At 44.3% G+C, this 23,307-nt stretch overlaps 1 protein-coding gene across 3 annotated transcripts in view; it reads right to left on the bottom strand.

Moving 5' to 3' along the window:
- USP24 (ubiquitin specific peptidase 24) overlaps positions 1-23,307 on the bottom strand; it is a 101,413-nt gene that overhangs the window by 62,442 nt on the left and 15,664 nt on the right. For all 3 annotated transcript variants that reach the window (XM_075832678.1, XM_075832679.1, XM_075832677.1), the window contains exons 2-10: positions 15,117-15,282; positions 8,682-8,749; positions 6,793-6,936; positions 6,565-6,687; positions 6,084-6,119; positions 5,783-5,848; positions 4,696-4,761; positions 2,722-2,796; positions 1,437-1,595 (exon numbers count right to left, since the gene is read on the bottom strand). In XM_075832678.1, the coding sequence (XP_075688793.1) occupies positions 1,437-1,595; positions 2,722-2,796; positions 4,696-4,761; positions 5,783-5,848; positions 6,084-6,119; positions 6,565-6,687; positions 6,793-6,936; positions 8,682-8,749; positions 15,117-15,282 (903 nt within the window). The remainder of the gene's footprint in view (positions 1-1,436; positions 1,596-2,721; positions 2,797-4,695; positions 4,762-5,782; positions 5,849-6,083; positions 6,120-6,564; positions 6,688-6,792; positions 6,937-8,681; positions 8,750-15,116; positions 15,283-23,307) is intronic.

Here is a 23,307-nt window from a genome sequence, read left to right on the forward strand (position 1 = left end):
GGGCCACACAGCCCCCATGTCGATAGGGCCACACAGCCCCCATGTAGATAGGGCCACACAGCCCCCATGTAGATAGGGCCACACAGCCCCCATGTAGATAGGGCCACACAGCCCCCCATGTAGATAGGGCCACACAGCCCTCCATGTAGATAGGGCCACACAGCCCCCCATGTAGATAGGGCCACACAGCCCCCCATGTAGATAGGGCCACACAGCCCCCATGTAGATAGGGCCACACAGCCCCCATGTAGATAGCGCCACACAGCCCCCCATGTAGATAGCGCCACACGTCCCCCATGTAGATAGTGCCACACAGCCCCCATGTAGATAGTGCCACACAGCCCCCATGTAGATAGTGCCACACAGTCCCCCATGTAGATAGTGCCACACAGCCCCCATGTAGATAGTGCCACACGTCCCCCATGTAGATAGCGCCACACAGACCCCCATGTAGATAGCGCCACACAGACCCCATGTAGATAGCGCCACACAGACCCCATGTAGATAGCGCCACACAGACCCCATGTAGATAGCGCCACACAGTCCCCATGTAGATAGCGCCACACAGTCCCCATGTAGATAGCGCCACACAGTCCCCCATGTAGATAGCGCCACACAGTCCCCCATGTAGATAGCGCCACACAGCCCCCCATGTAGATAGCGCCACACAGTCCCCCATGTAGATAGCGCCACACAGTCCCCCATGTAGATAGCGCCACACAGCCCCCATGTAGATAGCGCCACACAGTCCCCCATGTAGATAGCGCCACACAGTCCCCCATGTAGATAGCGCCACACAGCCCCCCATGTAGATAGCGCCACACAGTCCCCCATGTAGATAGCGCCACACAGTCCCCCATGTAGATAGTGCCACACAGTCCCCCATGTAGATAGTGCCACACAGCCCCCCATGTAGATAGTGCCACACAGCCCCCATGTAGATAGTGCCACACAGTCCCCCATGTAGATAGTGCCACACAGTCCCCCATGTAGATAGTGCCACACAGTCCCCCATGTAGATAGTGCCACACAGCCCCCATGTAGATAGTGCCACATAGACCCTATGTAGATATATATGGACAGAGACATCAAGCACTCCGCTCAGGCCACAGGGGGATTCCGCTCCTTCGGGGAGCTGCGGTGGCGCGAAGTATAGGATGGGGGGGGGGGCTAGGGGTGCCACCAACAGAGGTGGGGGTGATATCTACAAGTTGGCTGCAAAAAAATGTCCTCCTCCTCACATGCACTTCGCGCTGTGAGGAGGAGAAGAAGAAAGAGCACGGCCCCAGCGGTTCAGGAGGAAGCGTCGCGGCACGCCGGTAGGGAACCACTGCTGTGGAAAGATAATAAATAATTATGGGAAAAACCCTTTAACTAGTCGTGATAATAATTAAATCTTGATTGGTAAGGCTGTACGGTAGAAGGGGGTCACTTACTTCTTTAAGAGAATTCATCTTTGCGCTGAAGTGCGGAGATTTGAGCATCCGGAGTAAGATGTCCAGCCTGAGGTCGTCCACATTGTTCACCAGGTCGGGCTGGAAACGCATGCAGAGTAATTTAATGGCGGAGAGGAGCTCGGGGATACTGACCAGCCTCTGCCAGGGGACGACATGACACACAATGATGTTAGACAATGAACCCTATAAGTAAATATCCCACTAAATAAAGACATGGATCATCCTCTACTATTCTTCTGGTATTTCAACCATCAAGGAGGCCATTACAGCTTCCACAGGGATTACCACTCAGCTTTCTCAGAACCCTGAATGGCAAATCTCTGCAGTTATACAACCATATGAGCGAAGAGGAGGCATCACTACATAACTAGGGCGATCGTTCAGGCCTCGCATGAACTGTGCGAATAGAAATGTGGACGTCCCCATATAATTATTGCTACGTGACGTCGTGTATAAAACCACACCGGACGCCGAGTGTGAACGAGCACTACAGTCCCAGTAATTAGAAGTAGTGCGAACATCTCCACACCCAATCCACCAAAATCAGAAAAGATGGTGCTTACCTAAGTGGTTCCGCTGAGATCTAGATTTATAGGGGTTTTCCAGTTTTATATAAATGTTTCGAAACCGCTGAATGATAAATCTTTCAAACATACTGTGTGTTTCAATTCATCTTTTTCAAAATCTCCGCTTGTTGTCAGTGAATGCGAACACTTTAACGGCCTAGCATAGTCCTGCTCATGCAGCTAAGGGTTAAAGTATCATTGTAGTAAAATGTCCTGCGAGCTGAATATTGCAGCAGCACAAACAGTTCTCCTTGTCCTGAACTCCAGGCTGATGCCAGTTATCCAGTGATACATTGTAACAATCCTGCAGCTGTGCAAGCTGGTCTAGGTTAGTTCTAGGTTAGTGTACTGGGTCTTCAGCCTCGGATCCACTAACAGCAAACGGAGACGCAAAGTATATGGGAAAATTGCTAAACTTTTCACTATGAAATGATGATTAGGGCTCTGTTCACACTTGTGTTGTGGCTTTCATTCATAACAGAAGCCTCAACGCTCTGCCCGGATCGGTTGTACGACCCAACTGACCTATAAAGGGGTCTGTCAGGTTCTGTCCTTTAAATAGGAAAAATAGCGCCGCACGCATATTCGTCCCCTCAAATAAGATGGATCTGCAGCCTCCAGCGCTGATGTGAACAGAGCCTAAACTCTATTTACGTAAGACCCCCCTGCAGTAACAATCACGATGTAAGTAACATTACCTTGTCCTTGAGATCCTTCTCTTCCACGTTCTGCACATACTTTATCATCTTGTGTATCACTCGATCCAGCATTGACTGACCGGGGAAGAAACGATTCACTTCAAAATAAGATTTTATGCACCTGCTGAACAGCTGAGGATGTAACACCTCCACTCAATCATTTGGAGGGGCGTCCACATACTTTTGGCCATATAGTGTATACACAAACACAATTACAACATAGATTAACCCCTTAATGACCAAGCTATTTTTTACGTTTTTCCATCGTCGCATTCCAAGAGCTATAACTCTTTTATTTTTGCGTCGACATCGCTGTATAAGGTCTTGTTTTTTGCGGGACAAGTTGTATTTTTTTAATAGCATCATTTTGAGGTACATATTTATTGATTAACTTTTATTAACTTTTTGGGGGGGGGGGGGGATAGAAAAAAATGTGAAATGTCACCACTCTTTTTTGCGTCTTAAATCTACACCGTTTACCGTGTGGTATAAATAACACAATAACTTTATTCAGCGGGTTGTTACGATTGCAGCGATACCAAGTTTGTATCGTTTTTGTATGTTTTACTACTTACACAGTAAAAACACTTTTTTTTCAAAATTATTTGTTTTTGAGTCTCCGTATTTGAAGAGCCGTAACGTTTTTATTTTTTCGCCGATGCAGTTGTATGAGGGCTTTTTTTTTGCGGGACGACTTGCAGTTTTTATTGGTACCATTTTGGAGTAGATGCGACTTTTTGATCACATTTTTTTAAAGTCAGGATTCACATAAAACAGCAATTTTTCCGTCGTTTTTTTATTTCATTTTTTACGGCGTTCACCGTGCGGGTTAAGTAATGTAATAGCTTTATAGTCGGGGGTCGTTACGGACGCGGCGATACCAAATATGTGTAACTTTTTTTTATTTTATTTTGGTTTTTTAATACTAAAGCAGTTTGTAAGGGGAAAAAGTGGGGTTTTCATTTTTTTTTTCAATTTTTTATTTATTAACTTTATTAAACTTTTTTTTTTTACTAGTCCCACTAGGGGACTATAATATGCGATTCTCCAATCGCTATTATAATACACTGCAATACTTTTGTATTGCAGTGTATTACTGCCTGTCCGTTTAACACGGACAGGCATCTGCTAGGTCACGCCTGCGGCATGATCTAGCAGGCATTCGCTACAGGCAGACCTGGAGGCCTTTATTAGGCCCCTGGCTGCCATGGGAGACACAGACACTCGGCGATCTTATCGCCGGGTGTCGGTGGGATGAGAGGGAGCTCCCCCCCGCTCTCCAAAACCACTCAGATGCGGTGCTCGCTATTGAGCACCGCATCAGAAGGGTTAAACGGGTGAGATCAATACTAATATCGATCTCACCTGGTCGAGCAGGGACGCCCCCAGCCCTCAGCTGCCTCTGGCAGCCGAGAGCAGGGAGATTTGACCCTCCCTGCTCTGTTTACTTTATCCTGATGCAGCGCCGTGAAAAGGCGTATTGGCGGTCACTAACGGGTTAAGGATGATTACTCACCCTGCGGCCACATGCGGTGGCCAATGGTTGCATGAATTTGCTGGTAACACTGGTATTGTCGGCAAAACCGTGCGGCCATTGTCCACCGCGGTTACGCTCACCTTATACATGGCCCCGATTATTAGACAGGGCAACCACAATAAAAACCTTCATTCTTTACACTACGGGCCGCATCTGGAGAAGCGGAAAATGATGCAAATAAAGCACGGAAGGAGAACGATGTAACATGGGGACAAAACCGGGGGAAAAAAAGAGGTTTGGATGAACCCATAACAGAGGAGAGATTTCGGTTCACCAACCAGCAAGCCTGGCACCCTCCATATCTAATCTCACAACATCACAAGCAGGCGAACCTGACCTAAGGGGGAGCGTGGGACACACGGGACGTAACAAGACCCCGAGTGGCGTCACGAGTCGTCCTCATTGGTGGCCTCTCTGGATTACCAGCCACGTCTCACCTGCACAGTAGAGGAATTGAGGTATTCTGCACAAACGCCAAGAGGTTGAACCAATGCCGACACTTCCTGTTGGGAAAAACGGAAATAAACTTCAGTCGCTTTACGGATGTAAAGTGCATTATGTCCTACCACCCCCCTCATCCAACAGCTGCATCCAGGAGGGCCTGAAACAAATAAATGGGAGCGCCAAAGTGTTGTCAGAACTAGGCACTGACGGGAGGTGCTGGATTATCAAACTTTCTGGACTATGAGATGCCGGATTAGAGGAAGTTCACGGATTCCATTCACTTCCTTAAATATCTGACTGAACTCCTCTTTCCGGAGTGACTGACGGCTCACCTGCTGCTCTTCACCTGCGCTGGGGCTCTGCCATGTTCTACAGGTAATTGCAGGGCCCCGGCAGCGTGTGAATACGGCAGCGGGGACATTACGAATAATTACCCAACAGGAACCTCTACAATTGGCCTCATTTCTATAAGACATTACTAGAAGCCAGATAGATAGAGGAGGGAGGGTATAATTTACTGGGGGGCTTTTACTTCTAACCCATTCGTTTCCATCTGCAAAATTTAAAGGGGTTGTCGACTTTGACAGCCCCGGTCCAGGGGTGACCAATGAGCTGATCACTGCCGACTTTACTGCCAGAAAAGCACAGTGGTGACAGCACTGTAATCCAGAGTGAGTGGGGGTCCCTGTAATATAGGACACAATGGGCCCGCTAGCTAATAGAGAGGGGTCCTGAGCACAGAACGTGTCTCTATATGGTCCCCTGATGCAATGTATGATTTGTGGGTAAAATGTAGCAGGATGGGTTTTCACAGACAGCAAGCAGAGATTGTAAAAGAGGAGAAATGAGAACTTCCCTTTCAGCTGCCGTAGATACTAATGATGTGTGAGATATGACTGAAAGCGGAATCTGCGGGTTTCTCTTAGGTGTATGAATACGGACGTAACGCTGCAATGTACCGGTCACAGAGCTGAAATCTCAGGGACTGGTGTCAATCAATGGCCCTTTACCGATCACAGACTTCACCAATGTAACGATGATGTATCAGGAGAATATATATAATCCAGCAAATATATTTACCGCAAGTTCTATGTTTTCAGAGTTCAGTTTTGCCTGAATTGCTGTTAAACCTCCAAGTTCTCCGAACTGCAGAAACAAGAGAAGCAAGACGCACAATCACCAAAACCTCTATACATGAATGAGGACTCCTAGAATGCATCATTTTCCTGCCTTAAAGGGCCAACCCTCACCCTCACATTGCCATTACTACCCTGCCAGAAACTTTTTACCAAGTGTCCTTCATTCTGGGAGCGGATAGGGTCCCTGGATAGAAGCACTCTACATGTATTAGTTATATAAGATCCCTTCCTCCAACACTTACCCTGTTCACTAGGTCCACCAACCAGCCGTGCGGTTCCTATAAAAATAAATAATAATTTGAGAACGTCTACTAATTACATAAGACAATATAGAAGGGGTAATCCAGGGCGGGCCACAGGTCTCAGCTCTGGGACCCCCACACCTCTCCCCAGAACGATTCGACCACGTCCTGCTTGGTGGGGAAGCCCCCAATACAAGTAAATAACGAATAAAGAGGTGTCCATACATGTGCGCTCCCTTCATACACTTATATGGGAGAAAGGGAAACAGCTAAGTAACGGGATACGGCTGTTTTTGTAACTCCAATAGAAATAAATGGAAAATGCCGTATGGTCACCTCTCCATTCATTCTCCATATGGATAGATGTGACCCCGGGGACCAGAGGTGGGACTGGTATCCATCAGCCATTTACGGTATATTTTGTAGAAATGCCATAAATGTGTAAGTCGGGAATAACCCTTTAAGTGATAAATATCGGCACCTTCTGCAGGGCTGTGGCCGGTGAAACGGCGTAAGTGTTTCCTTCTCCAAAGACGTCGGTCCAGTTCTTCTGACACATCTTCATCCGATTCTTGAAATGATATTCATTATCGGGGTTAAAGGCCTGGAACACAAAAACCGAACCGTTAATGAAGGTTGGAGGATTCCAGCGGGTGATCAGACACCGAAACGTGCGGCAACATCCAGCGAGGAGATCTAGACAAGTTACCATGGTGAGAACGCCCAGAAGTCCGGTGGGAACAGGTTCCTGCTTGATCCGTTCCGCCACTAGATCCACCAACAGCATCAACATGTTGTAGATTCCCTCGTGGATCTCGGTGCCCCATTTGTGGACAGCGCTGGACGTCAGCAACTGGAAGGAACAAAACCAGAAGAGTCAGCGCCACAGACTAAGTCAGATTACAAGCGCCATCTACAGGGAGAAAAAAGTATTTTTTTATTCTGTAACCCCTTAAGGACACGGCCATTTTTTTATTGATTTTTGTTTTTTTTGAGGAGTTTTAGTTTCTATTGATAGCATTTAAAGTACCGTATAATGGACTGGGAAACTGAAAAAAAAATAATAATTCTTTGCGAGCTGGAATTGGGAAAAACTGTGATTTCTCAATTGTTTTTGGTTTCATTTTTACAGTTTTCACCTTACCGTAAAAATGACAACTTAACTTTATTCTGTGGCACAATACGATTACGGTGATATCAAATTAATATATTTTTTTTATATTTTACTACTTTAAAAAAGCAAAAACTTTTTGTTCAAAAAAATAAATGAATTGGTTTTGTTTCACCGCATTCTGAGAGTGATCACTTTTATTTTTCCGTGGATTGAGCGGTGTGAGGGCTTATTTTTGGCGGCACGAGCTGTAGTTTTTATTGGTACCATTTTTTGGTGCATACAATTTTTTGATCATCTTTTTATAAAAACAAAATTTGAGAGCTAAGTTGACCAAAAAACAGCAATTTTTTTTTTACGTGGTAAATAATTTTAACTTTTACGGACGCAGCGATACCAATTTTGTTAAAAATGGGAAAAGGTTTTTTTTTTTTACTCCTAATATTTTTATTTTTTTTCAGTACTAAACACTTTATTTCTATTTTTTTTACACATTCTACTAGTCCCCTAGGGGACTTGAACCAGCCATCGTTAGATCGCTGGTACAATACACTGCAATATTGCAGTATATTGTCATTTTGACCGACTTCTGTTAAGCACTGGAAGGGACTTAGAGGCAGACCTGGGGGCCTTCATTAGGCCCCTGGGCTGCCATGACAACCATCGGCACCCCGATCGTGTTTCTGTGCCCCTGACCGCAGCGATAGCTGTTCCTGGCTGCTAGTCCCGCGCGTCAGCTGTGATAACAGCTGACATCCACACCGTATGGATTTGAACGGGCTCCATACTTCTCCCCCTGCACCGGGACGTCCTGGTGAATTAAGGGGTCAAAAGGGCGGTCCATAAAGTACAACCCCGATCCATAAGTCCTGTGGATGCCGTAGGGTGAGGTCCACTGCAAAAAATTACTGGGCAAACAAACGTTCAACGATCAGCCGACGAAGGAACGAACAAACCCTCGTTCATCGGCTGACCGCATCGTCTATGCAGCGGAAAATATAGTCGGCAGCACAACTCCCTGTGTAAACGATGCGCTGCCGGCATTATAGACATGTATGGGGGACCAGCGACCCTAGTAACGAGTGTTGTCCCTATACATAGCTCCTTGTGAATGGAGCAAATGAGTGCCGATCAATGAGCTGTCTCGTTGATTGGCGCTCATTTACACGGCCCATGTTGGGCCGTGTAAGAGGAGCCTTAGTGTGACCGCGGTCCTTTATTAAATTCAATGGGCTCTGTGTAATGCCACATATAGACGAAGCGCTAGTTGCACCCCAGGGTCTTGTGAAATGTCACATTATGCAGCAGGACGGAGCTGGAAACAGGCACCGGGTTATCAGACTTTCTGGATGATCAGATACTGATCCTATAGAGTGATGACATCACATACGGCAGGACACAAAACTGATGACTTAAATCCCAAGAGCTTCAAGCTGCAACCGTGGAAGAACTGAAGGGATCTGAAGATTCAACGTTATCCATTTTACCTTCTTGAAAGCCTCCGGCATACATCTCTCCATAAACCTTTTGCAGTTTTCATCAGAATCTGACAGTCCTGCCCAGAGAAGACCAACAAAGAAAGCAGAACGTCAGCGATCAGCACTTATAATAAAAAAAACACACATATTACTCTGGAATGACAGCATAATCATAGAACCAAAACCCCAAACTCCTACACAGAAACACAAGCTCCGCTCCGAACAATGAGGGACTCGGGAGGAAAGTCACAACTGATAAAACAGCATAAACTTTATTTGTTGTGTGATTATTAAAGGGCAACTACAAAAGCTTATTATAGTGCTGGAGTGTTATAAGAGGAGCGGCTGATATCAGTCACATATGATGTAATGTCTCTGGAGGATATAATAGTGCTGGAGTGTTATAAGAGGAGCGGCTGATATCAGTCACATATGATGTAATGTCTCTGGAGGATATAATAGTGCTGGAGTGTTATAAGAGGAGCGGCTGATATCAGTCACACATATGATGTAATGTCTCTGGAGGATATAATAGTACTGGAGTGTAATAAGAGGAGCGGCTGATATCAGTCACATATGATGTAATGTCTCTGGAGGATATAATAGTACTGGAGTGATATAAGAGGAGCGGCTGATATCAGTCACACATATGATGTAATGTCTCTGGAGGATATAATAGTGCTGGAGTGTTATAAGAGGAGCGGCTGATATCAGTCACATATGATGTAATGTCTCTGGAGGATATAATAGTACTGGAGTGATATAAGAGGAGCGGCTGATATCAGTCACACATATGATGTAATGTCTCTGGGGGATATAATAGTGCTGGAGTGATATAAGAGGAGCGGCTGATATCAGTCACACATATGATGTAATGTCTCTGGAGGATATAATAGTACTGGAGTGTTATAAGAGGAGCGGCTGATATCAGTCACACATATGATGTAATGTCTGGAGGATATAATAGTACTGGAGTGATATAAGAGGAGCGGCTGATATCAGTCACACATATGATGTAATGTCTCTGGAGGATATAATAGTGCTGGAGTGTTATAAGAGGAGCGGCTGATATCAGTCACACATATGATGTAATGTCTCTGGAGGATATAATAGTACTGGAGTGATATAAGAGGAGCGGCTGATATCAGTCACACATGATGTAATGTCTCTGGAGGATATAATAGTACTGGAGTGATATAAGAGGAGCGGCTGATATCAGTCACACATATGATGTAATGTCTCTGGAGGATATAATAGTACTGGAGTGATATAAGTGGAGCGGCTGATATCAGTCACATATGATGTAATGTCTCTGGAGGATATAATAGTACTGGAGTGATATAAGAGGAGCGGCTGATATCAGTCACACATATGATGTAATGTCTGGAGGATATAATAGTACTGGAGTGATATAAGAGGAGCGGCTGATATCAGTCACACATATGATGTAATGTCTCTGGAGGATATAATAGTGCTGGAGTGTTATAAGAGGAGCGGCTGATATCAGTCACACATGATGTAATGTCTCTGGAGGATATAATAGTACTGGAGTGATATAAGAGGAGCGGCTGATATCAGTCACACATATGATGTAATGTCTCTGGAGGATATAATAGTACTGGAGTGATATAAGTGGAGCGGCTGATATCAGTCACATATGATGTAATGTCTCTGGAGGATATAATAGTACTGGAGTGATATAAGAGGAGCGGCTGATATCAGTCACACATGATGTAATGTCTCTGGAGGATATAATAGTACTGGAGTGATATAAGAGGAGCGGCTGATATCAGTCACATATGATGTAATGTCTCTGGAGGAAATAATAGTGCTGGAGTGATATAAGAGGAGCGGCTGATATCAGTCACATATGATGTAATGTCTCTGGAGGATATAATAGTACTGGAGTGATATAAGAGAAGCGGCTGATATCAGTCACACATATGATGTAATGTCTCTGGAGGATATAATAGTACTGGAGTGATATAAGAGGAGCGGCTGATATCAGTCACATATGATGTAATGTCTCTGGAGGATATAATAGTGCTGGAGTGATATAAGAGGAGCGGCTGATATCAGTCACATATGATGTAATGTCTCTGGAGGATATAATAGTGCTGGAGTGATATAAGAGGAGCGGCTGATATCAGTCACATATGATGTAATGTCTCTGGAGGATATAATAGTACTGGAGTGATATAAGAGGAGCGGCTGATATCAGTCACACATATGATGTAATGTCTCTGGAGGAAATAATAGTACTGGAGTGATATATGAGGAGCGACTGATATCAGTCACATATGATGTAATGTCTCTGGAGGATATAATAGTACTGGAGTGATATAAGAGAAGCGGCTGATATCAGTCACACATATGATGTAATGTCTCTGGAGGATATAATAGTACTGGAGTGATATAAGAGGAGCGGCTGATATCAGTCACATATGATGTAATGTCTCTGGAGGATATAATAGTGCTGGAGTGATATAAGAGGAGCGGCTGATATCAGTCACATATGATGTAATGTCTCTGGAGGATATAATAGTGCTGGAGTGATATAAGAGGAGCGGCTGATATCAGTCACATATGATGTAATGTCTCTGGAGGATATAATAGTACTGGAGTGATATAAGAGGAGCGGCTGATATCAGTCACACATATGATGTAATGTCTCTGGAGGAAATAATAGTACTGGAGTGATATATGAGGAGCGACTGATATCAGTCACACATATGATGTAATGTCTCTGGAGGATATAATAGTACTGGAGTGATATAAGAGAAGCGGCTGATATCAGTCACACATATGATGTAATGTCTCTGGAGGATATAATAGTACTGGAGTGATATAAGAGGAGCGGCTGATATCAGTCACACATATGATGTAATGTCTCTGGAGGATATAATAGTGCTGGAGTGATATAAGAGAAGCGGCTGATATCAGTCACACATATGATGTAATGTCTCTGGAGGATATAATAGTACTGGAGTGATATAAGAGGAGCGGCTGATATCAGTCACATATGATGTAATGTCTCTGGAGGATATAATAGTACTGGAGTGTTATAAGAGGAGCGGCTGATATCAGTCACACATATGATGTAATGTCTCTGGAGGATATAATAGTACTGGAGTGTTAGAGGAGCGGCTGATATCAATCACACATATGATGTAATGTCTCTGGAGGATATAATAGTACTGGAGTGTTATAAGAGGAGCGGCTGATATCAGTCACATATGATGTAATGTCTCTGGGGGATATAATAGTGCTGGAGTGATATAAGAGAAGCGGCTGATATCAGTCACACATATGATGTAATGTCTCTGGAGGATATAATAGTACTGGAGTGATATAAGAGGAGCGGCTGATATCAGTCACATATGATGTAATGTCTCTGGAGGATATAATAGTACTGGAGTGTTATAAGAGGAGCGGCTGATATCAGTCACACATATGATGTAATGTCTCTGGAGGATATAATAGTACTGGAGTGTTAGAGGAGCGGCTGATATCAATCACACATATGATGTAATGTCTCTGGAGGATATAATAGTACTGGAGTGTTATAAGAGGAGCGGCTGATATCAGTCACATATGATGTAATGTCTCTGGGGGATATAATAGTACTGGAGTGATATAAGAGGAGCGGCTGATATCAGTCACACATATGATGTAATGTCTCTGGAGGATATAATAGTGCTGGAGTGATATAAGAGGAGCGGCTGATATCAGTCACATATGATGTAATGTCTCTGGAGGATATAATAGTGCTGGAGTGATATAAGAGGAGCGGCTGATATCAGTCACACATATGATGTAATGTCTCTGGAGGATATAATAGTGCTGGAGTGTTATAAGAGGAGCGGCTGATATCAGTCACACATGATGTAATGTCTCTGGAGGATATAATAGTACTGGAGTGTTATAAGAGGAGCGGCTGATATCAGTCACATATATGATGTAATGTCTCTGAAGGATATAATAGTGCTGGAGTGATATAAGAGGAGCGGCTGATATCAGTCACACATATGATGTAATGTCTCTGGAGGATATAATAGTGCTGGAGTGTTATAAGAGGAGCGGCTGATATCAGTCACACATGATGTAATGTCTCTGGAGGATATAATAGTACTGGAGTGTTATAAGAGGAGCGGCTGATATCAGTCACATATGATGTAATGTCTCTGGAGGATATAATAGTACTGGAGTGTTATAAGAGGAGCGGCTGATATCAGTCACATATATGATGTAATGTCTCTGGAGGATATAATAGTACTGGAGTGTTATAAGAGGAGCGGCTGATATCAGTCACACATATGATGTAATGTCTCTGGAGGATATAATAGTACTGGAGTGTAATAAGAGGAGCGGCTGATATCAGTCACATATGATGTAATGTCTCTGGAGGATATAATAGTACTGGAGTGTTATAAGAGGAGCGGCTGATATCAGTCACATATGATGTAATGTCTCTGGAGGATATAATAGTACTGGAGTGATATAAGAGGAGCGGCTGATATCAGTCACACATATGATGTAATGTCTCTGGAGGATATAATAGTACTGGAGTGATATAAGAGGAGCGGCTGATATCAGTCACACATATGATGTAATGTCTCTGGAGGATATAATAGTACTGGAGTGATATAAGAGGAGCGGCTGATATCAGTCACACATATGATGTAATGTCTCTGGAGGATATAATAGTACTGGAGTGTTATAAGAGGAGCGGCTGATATCAGTCACATATGATGTAATGTCTCTGGAGGATATAATAGTACTGGAGTGATATAAGAGGAGCGGCTGATATCAGTCACACATATGATGTAATGTCTCTGGAGGATATAATAGTACTGGAGTGATATAAGAGGAGCGGCTGATATCAGTCACACATATGATGTAATGTCTCTGGAGGATATAATAGTACTGGAGTGTTATAAGAGGAGCGGCTGATATCAGTCACACATATGATGTAATGTCTGGAGGATATAATAGTACTGGAGTGATATAAGAGGAGCGGCTGATATCAGTCACACATATGATGTAATGTCTGGAGGATATAATAGTACTGGAGTGATATAAGAGGAGCGGCTGATATCAGTCACACATATGATGTAATGTCTCTGGAGGATATAATAGTACTGGAGTGATATAAGAGGAGCGGCTGATATCAGTCACACATATGATGTAATGTCTCTGGAGGATATAATAGTGCTGGAGTGTTATAAGAGGAGCGGCTGATATCAGTCACACATATGATGTAATGTCTCTGGAGGATATAATAGTACTGGAGTGATATAAGAGGAGCGGCTGATATCAGTCACATATGATGTAATGTCTCTGGAGGATATAATAGTGCTGGAGTGATATAAGAGGAGCGGCTGATATCAGTCACATATGATGTAATGTCTCTGGGGGTTCTCAGCACTGGGAGATGTGACATTAGGTAGTGATCATGGAGGAGGGGAGGTTTCTGCACTTCCTGTCCCTCATTGCATTGAACACTACATTCGTCCTCTTCCCAGGCTGGACACGGCTGATAACAGGAAGTAACCGATTGCATTTTCTTACCCTACCGTCAGTCTCTCTCCCTGATAACAGGGAACACTAGATTGCATTACACTGCACTGAAAAAAAAAAACACGGGATACGCGTCAAATCTTTCTGAAAAGCCACAACATTTTCAGGGTCACCTGACCGTCTGTTTGGGCGATCAGGGCATCTTTGGAAATATAAACTATTTAGTAAGTGCTGCTTTTTTTTATTAATTATTATTATTATTATTATTATAATAAGAGCAATGACTTGCTAAAGAGCCAGAACTGATGTGCAGGAGGGAATGCTGAGACTTGTAGTTCGCATAATAAAGAATGTCAGTGACTACTGGAGTCAGCAAGAGTCAAAAAGATCATAAAGTAAAAAATAGCAACTAGTGAAAGCAGCATCTTATGTTAACACTATATGTTCTGGACGAGCGCTGGACGGCTGCTCCAGGATCATTCCTCTTCAACGCCATCGTCACTGCTGGATGGAGGTCTACACCGCCACCGCGCCAAACTATGGACTAACTACGAAATGCCAACAGTACCCCAATACCTTATACCGAAAATCTGCCCTTGTAAGATAAAATATTGCCAGTTAATAAAAATATTTGAGTTGTCCTCTCATGTCAAGTATTAAAACTGTGAGAAAGAGGGAGGGAAAAGAAAAGAAAGAAAAAGAAGAAGAAAGAAAGAAAAAGAAGAAGAAAGAGAGAAAAAGAAGAGAAAAAGAAGAAAGAAAAAGAAGAGAGAAAAACAAAAAACAAGAAGAAAGAAGGGTTTCAGTGTAGAGAAAAACTCAAAAACGCCGGTCTCTTCGTTCTCAGGCTCTGCAGGGGTCTTAGAGGTGGGACCCCCAGCAGACAGAACGTTATGACATCACATGATTACCCCTCCAACGTACCGAGTTTCGCCAGATAAGTGGACGCGATCAAGCACTTTCCCAGGGACTCTTCTCTCTTGTAGGGGATGGACCAGTGGTCGGTCAGCACCCGGCTCTCCAGCTCATACAGGTTGGTGGTCGGGAACTCGATGCTTTCTCCAGAGCAGTTTCCATTCTCATCGTTCTTCTAAAATTAGAGAAAAAAAATTATTACAAATTAAATAAAACCTTCACACCAGAATATGAAGAATCTCCGATGAGTCAGAACGGTTATGGGGAAATGGCGCAGTAACTCGTTATTTGAAGGGTTATTCCCAACCCCCATATCGCATCTATCAGATATGGCAGAAATATTAGTCGGGAATACCCCTTTAAGGCCCCATTTTTCTAGCTTAGAGCTCATGCGCTTGGCCGTACGGAGCCGTAATGATGCTTCTATAGGGGCGCATGAACCGTCCAGTGTACCCCTGTAAGCCTCGTGACATACTCCATGAGCCCTTATGTCCATGTTCGCACCATTCGGCTCCCCGTCTTCAGTCCTGGTATGCAGCACTATCCTTCCCATCAAAATGAAGGAAAAGACGACGGACCCCATTGTAAGTCAATGGGGTCCGTGGGGCGGTGTGGTATCCGTCATGCAACGAACATGACTATGCATCCGTTAAAAACAGAACCCGTGATGCAAGTGTGAACAGAGCCTTAGACTAATACATGTCTCACAATTTCTCGCTGGAGCTGAGTGCAGTATTTCTATTTAAAGCTGGTTACAAGAGACAACTGACACATTGTAACAAGCCCTGCACCTGTGTCATTTGGATCATGGCCTGTTTCTAGCCTCTAGATGTAAACAAGCCTGTTTCCATTCACTGACAGCAAGTAGATCTTGCGAATGTTTAGAAAAAGCAGCCTAAAGTCTATAAGAGAGTTTCAGAACTGTTCATGTATACGAGGACACAACACAAGCTGGAAGCTGACAGAAACGTTCTGACTGCGCCCGCTGTGGCAATCGGTCACATGAGCCGGGTGCATTCAGCATTTTGGCAGGGGCACAGGGTTGGCACGGGGTTTATTCTCGGTCGGCAGCAGTAGCAGTGTGTGTGTGTGAATGAGGCTCCGGGCAGCACAGAGGAGCTTTGTCAGGGGGAGAGCGATGGGAAGAAAGATTCAGAGACTGTCACATCCGAGACAAAGACATAGAAGAGACCCCAAATCCATAAAAAGCTCACCCAGCTTTCTTAGACTCCTGAATGGAAAAATCTACCTAGTAATGCAGCATGATGGGAGCTGCGGGACGTAGAGTTGCATTACCAGGCAGATATACATGCAGAACTTTAGGAAAGCTGGGTGAGTGAGGAGTAGACAAATATAAATGGATTTTTTTTTGCCAGTAGAATCTCATCCAGCTTTCCTAGAATCCTAAACGGCAAATCTGTCTAGTAACGCAGTTCTACATCCCCAGCTGCCATATTGCTGCATAACTCATTCCCAACCCTAGGAAAGTTGGGTGTTGCCGCCGGTGGGAGCGGTCGTCGTAACCGTATTTCTTGTCACCGCAAAAAGGTTTGACGAAGAATCCAAGTCGAACTTTTGACCGCTGCACATTTAGCCGCTTCTGGGGAAAGCTGGGTGCCAAATCAATACGGCTGCCATTCCATCCATCTCCTACAAGGGCTGTCACTCAGCTTCAACAGGCCCCTGAACGGCAATTCTGCCTAGTGCTGCCGAATCTCTACATAACCAAGGAGCTTTTCCATTCCAGAGACAGGTAAAGCTGGGTGGTAATCCGGGGGGAGCTGCAATTGCAAGTTTGCTGCTGGTCACCCAGCTTTCCCAGTAACAGATTCTTACTCTTCAGAATTATAAAAACCAATCTCTTATATTTTACGCACGCCTCCGAGTAGAGAGAGGGGAACCCGGCGCCTCCATTATTCAATGTGTTATTATTACACCTGACGTCCGGTATTCTGCGACGTTCCTCTGGTCACTTGACGGGCGGATTATACGACGTCTTATTTACACAAACCACGGATTAATTCACGAGACGCCATCATTAAGCGCGGCACGCTGCCATCCCCGCAGCTGGAGTCACAGAGCGGCAGTGTGAGAGATCACCGGCAGCGCGGCACAGACGAGACGCCATCAAGGTCGTCACAAAGACATTTTTGTGCTGTTTTTTTTCCATTTCCTCAGATCATCCAGGATGTCCGGTGACTCGATGTAAAGGTCTAATTCACCAAACAGCCCGACACGCGGCAGCAGACGAGAGAAACGAAGGGAACAGATCAACTAAAAGAGATTTCCCAGGAAATCTTTCATTTCACAAATCCATGTAGAGTATCAAAAACTTTCCAAATCAATATGGCCACGATGTAAAGTTCTGTTCATCCCGAGCTTCTCTTTCGTGAATAGAATGGCAGCACTGCAGTGAAGACTGACATCACCAGAGCAGTAGGAAAGGATCGGGGGAGGATTACTTTATTTTATTATCCACGTTTGTTCAAGTTTCAATGTTTGATCATAGATCCAATCGAATTGAAATATGTGGCAATCCACTGGTGGCCGAAGGCTACAGTCTCAGCAGCGCGACATTCAAAGGCTTAAAAAAACATGCGAAAATCTGTCCATGTGAGTGGCGTGTGTTTTTCACGCACATGCAAGCACTTCATTTTATTTTTTTAAGTGTAATGGACGCGTGACACACGGACAGCACACAGAGGTGCGTCCGCGTGCGGACCGTGGTTTTCACCCAACCATTGACTTCAATATGCGCCTAGGTGCATGAAAACGCACCAAATATGGGACATGCAGTGAATTTCATGCAACGGACACTCGTAACGTAAAAACTCACGCATGTGTGAATAGCCGCATTGAAATCAATGGCGACGTGTGCGGTGAGTTGTTTCAACGCACGGCACACGAACGAGAATCACGCTCATCTGAATGGGCCCTTAGAGTTGTATAGAGACATAAGACCCCACAGAACCTCTGTATACCCCCAACTACATATGGAGACTGAGGTATTCTCTGGATTCCTTATGAATGTATGGAACGCTAATTCAAAAGGTATTCATAGCATTGCTTTTTAGTGGAGAATAGCTCCATAATATAGCATCACATGGGGGATTCATATAGTACACAGTGACTCCACCAGCAGAATAGTGAGTGCAGCTCTGGAGTATAACACAGGATGTAACTCAGGATCAGTACAGGATAAGTAATGTCATGTATGTACACAGTGACTCCACCAGCAGAATAGTGAGTGCAGCTCTGGAGTATAATACAGGATGTAACTCAGGATCAGTACAGGATAAGTAATGTAATGTATGTACACAGTGACTCCACCAGCAGAATAGTGAGTGCAGCTCTGGAGTATAATACATGATGTAACTCAGGATCAGTACAGGATAAGTAATGTAATGTATGTACACAGTGACTCCACCAGCAGAATAGTGAGTGCAGCTCTGGAGTATAACACAGGATGTAACTCAGGATCAGTACAGGATAAGTAATGTCATGTATGTACACAGTGACTCCACCAGCAGAATAGTGAGTGCAGCTCTGGAGTATAATACAGGATGTAACTCAGGATCAGTACAGGATAAGTAATGTAATGTATGTACACAGTGACTCCACCAGCAGAATAGTGAGTGCAGCTCTGGAGTATAATACATGATGTAACTCAGGATCAGTACAGGATAAGTAATGTAATGTATGTACACAGTGACTCCACCAGCAGAATAGTGAGTGCAGCTCTGGAGTATAACACAGGATGTAACTCAGGATCAGTACAGGATAAGTAATGTCATGTATGTACACAGTTACTCCACCAGCAGAATAGTGAGTGCAGCTCTGGAGTATAATACAGGATGTAACTCAGGATCAGTACAGGATAAGTAATGTAATGTATGTACACAGTTACTCCACCAGCAGAATAGTGAGTGCAGCTCTGGAGTATAATACAGGAAAGGATCGGGGGAGGATTACTTTATTTTATTATCCACGTTTGTTCAAGTTTCAATGTTTGATCATAGATCCAATCGAATTGAAATATGTGGCAATCCACTGGTGGCCGAAGGCTACAGTCTCAGCAGCGCGACATTCAAAGGCTTAAAAAAACTTGCGAAAATCTGTCCATGTGAGTGGCGTGTGTTTTTCACGCACATGCAAGCACTTCATTTTATTTTTTTAAGTGTAATGGACGCGTGACACACGGACAGCACACAGAGGTGCGTCCGCGTGCGGACCGTGGTTTTCACCCAACCATTGACTTCAATATGCGCCTAGGTGCATGAAAACGCACCAAATATGGGACATGCAGTGAATTTCATGCAACGGACACTCGTAACGTAAAAACTCACGCATGTGTGAATAGCCGCATTGAAATCAATGGCGACGTGTGCGGTGAGTTGTTTCAACGCACGGCACACGAACGAGAATCACGCTCATCTGAATGGGCCCTTAGAGTTGTATAGAGACATAAGACCCCACAGAACCTCTGTATACCCCCAACTACATATGGAGACTGAGGTATTCTCTGGATTCCTTATGAATGTATGGAACGCTAATTCAAAAGGTATTCATAGCATTGCTTTTTAGTGGAGAATAGCTCCATAATATAGCATCACATGGGGGATTCATATAGTACACAGTGACTCCACCAGCAGAATAGTGAGTGCAGCTCTGGAGTATAACACAGGATGTAACTCAGGATCAGTACAGGATAAGTAATGTAATGTATGTACACAGTGACTCCACCAGCAGAATAGTGAGTGCAGCTCTGGAGTATAATACATGATGTAACTCAGGATCAGTACAGGATAAGTAATGTAATGTATGTACACAGTGACTCCACCAGCAGAATAGTGAGTGCAGCTCTGGAGTATAACACAGGATGTAACTCAGGATCAGTACAGGATAAGTAATGTCATGTATGTACACAGTGACTCCACCAGCAGAATAGTGAGTGCAGCTCTGGAGTATAATACAGGATGTAACTCAGGATCAGTACAGGATAAGTAATGTAATGTATGTACACAGTGACTCCACCAGCAGAATAGTGAGTGCAGCTCTGGAGTATAATACATGATGTAACTCAGGATCAGTACAGGATAAGTAATGTAATGTATGTACACAGTGACTCCACCAGCAGAATAGTGAGTGCAGCTCTGGAGTATAACACAGGATGTAACTCAGGATCAGTACAGGATAAGTAATGTCATGTATGTACACAGTTACTCCACCAGCAGAATAGTGAGTGCAGCTCTGGAGTATAATACAGGATGTAACTCAGGATCAGTACAGGATAAGTAATGTAATGTATGTACACAGTTACTCCACCAGCAGAATAGTGAGTGCAGCTCTGGAGTATAATACAGGATATAGCTCAGGATTAGTTATGTAATATACACAGTGACTCCACCAGCAGAATAGTGAGTGCAGCTCTGGAGTATAATACAGGATATAACTCAGGATCAGTACAGGATAAGTAATGTAATGTATGTACACAGTGACTCCACCAGCAGAATAGTGAGTGCAGCTGCGGAGTATAATACAGGATGTAACTCAGGATCAGTACAGGATAAGTAATGTAATGTATGTACACAGTGACTACACCAGCAGAATAGTGAGTGCAGCTCTGGAGTATAATACAGGATATAACTCAGGATCAGTACAGGATAAGTAATGTATGTATGTACACAGTGACTCCACCAGCAGAATAGTGAGTGCAGCTCTGGAGTATAATACAGGATGTAACTCAGGATCAGTACAGGATAAGTAATGTATGTATGTACACAGTGACTCCACCAGCAGAATAGTGAGTGCAGCTCTGGAGTATAATACAGGATGTAACTCAGGATCAGTACAGGATAAGTAATGTAATGTGTGTACACAGTGAAGTTATATATAAATGAATTCCATAAGTAGTTCAAATTATAACTATAAAACGTAGAGAAGAAACGCATGACAGCAACAACGCTAAGATAAGGAGCTGCAGTTCTATGTACATATTCACACATAGACTATGAAACACAACTACGACTTCTTAGATCACTCAGCACAGAGGAGTCGCTCGGCTCAGTGCTTGCTGACTTTCATAGGTTATATACAATATCTTGCTTGGAGGTCTCCGTGTGGACCCCGCAGTTGTACACACTTAGGCCTCATGCACATGAGTAACAGCAAAAATGCACAAACTGCAGACCCATTCATTTCTATGGCCCCATGCACACGAACGTGGTTTTCAAGGACCCGTGCTGCGGCCGCGAATCCAGACCGCAAAAACTCAGGACAAGTCATTTCACGGTCCGGATTTGTGGCCTCACTAAACTGGTGATTTTTTTTTTAGTGGCTCCGTGGATCCTGATGACACAAAGATTTTTTTGTCAAATGGACCGCAACAGATCCCTGGTTTGCGGTCTGCAAAACCAATACGGTTGTGTGCATGAGGCCCAAGACTTTTTTCTAGCAGTTTCCTCCCCCGTCCTTTACAACATCCCATTCAGCAAAACAGGATGTCTGCGGTAGAGGAGATGCTTCGTGCACATGTGTCAGCTACTTGCACTTTTCCTTCACACTAAACCAATAGTAAAAACCAAAAACAAACAAAACCGGTATTTATACGACCCCCATCGTGTCAGATTATCAAATGTTCTGAATTATTAGAGTGTCAGATTAAAGGGGGTGTCCTACAGGAGATCACGAGTCGTTGTGGAGGATTTCTCGCTCCCGATCATAGCGCGGCTGACGTGCCGTCACATTAAGATGTGCAAAGCAAAGACAACGGCTAATTCCCCACAACCCAGCGTTATGGTTGGAATAAACTGCACCCACTGACCACAGGTACACAGTTACGGGAGCACGATTTTGCGCATTATCGTTGGAAATGGCAGATACCGTACGCAAATGATGTGAGCGACACATGGGTATGTTAGCCAAATGGGCGCAGTTAAGAAGGAACATCCGCACGCCACCAACGGGCTGGTCAGGGGACCGGGTATTTTTGATGGCACGAATAGCACTGAAGACTTTTGGGGTACGTGCACACACAAAATCAAAAACGTCTGAAAATATGGAGCGGTTTTGATTTTCAGCCATTTTTTTTAGCAACTCGCGTCTTTTACAGCCGTTTTTGGAGCGGTTGTTCTATAGAGTCAATGAAAAACAGCTGCAAAACACACACTTCTTTTTCGCGGGCAGTTTTTTACGTGGCCGTTTTGAAAAATGGCCGCGTAAAAAACACCCCGTGGTAACAGAACACCGTAATTCCCATTGAAACCAACGGGCAGATGTTTGGAGGAGTTCCGCTCCCGATCTTTCAGCTGTTTTTCGGCACGTTTACCGCCTGATAAACAGCCGAAAACAGGTGGTGTGAACATCCCCTTATTAAGACGCCTGAATACACGACAGATCCCGTGCCGCTGGCTTTCATTGTAAGTGTGAACACCGCCTTAGACCACTCCGTTGTATTTTTTAGTGGCCCGGCAGCAACAATTTCCATAGACGTTAATAGAAAACCACCTTTCAAGTAAGGCGCCAGCAGCAGATTTCTGGGCGCCTCGGCCGCCTGGATCCTGGGATTTTCCAGCTGTTTTACGGGATGTGAGGTTTGACTTTTGGAAACTGCTGCATTCATGACTGAGACCGCACACCTCGTATATGACATGACGGACGGCGGCCACCCCAGTCATTGTAACTCTTGCTGCCTCCAAACCTAAAGCCGCCCATACACTATAGATGGCGTGCAGCCAAACGCTCCCTCTACCATTAACGCACACGATCTCCAGGTTTACTGCAATGGGGTGAGCGGAATAGTCGCTGCCACGCTCCTCTGCAGGTCGATCTCCCACAGGAATAAAGGACATGACGAAATTCCAATTGCCCGATCCTTATGCCTCATAACATCCGCCAATGGGGTAGAACCGGGAGACCCCCGTACACAATAGGCAGGCAGCCAGTCTGCAAACGCTCAGCCAACTTTCACCTAATATGTATGGGCACCTATGGGTGTACCTACACAGGCTAGTTTTATGGTTTCGGGAAAAAAAAAAAATTGCCGCGGTTTCGCGCAAAACATATCAATAAAATGCCACAAACCAGGACGTGTAGAATCCCTGATATCGGGCGGCAGGATGAAGCTCCGTAACAATAAGCAAACAGCCGGGAGAAGCATTTACCATCTAGAAATGGGGACACATTTAGAACGCTGGCGAGA

Source organism: Rhinoderma darwinii, chromosome 7 (assembly GCF_050947455.1).
Source record: "Rhinoderma darwinii isolate aRhiDar2 chromosome 7, aRhiDar2.hap1, whole genome shotgun sequence".
Lineage (NCBI taxonomy): Eukaryota > Metazoa > Chordata > Amphibia > Anura > Rhinodermatidae > Rhinoderma > Rhinoderma darwinii.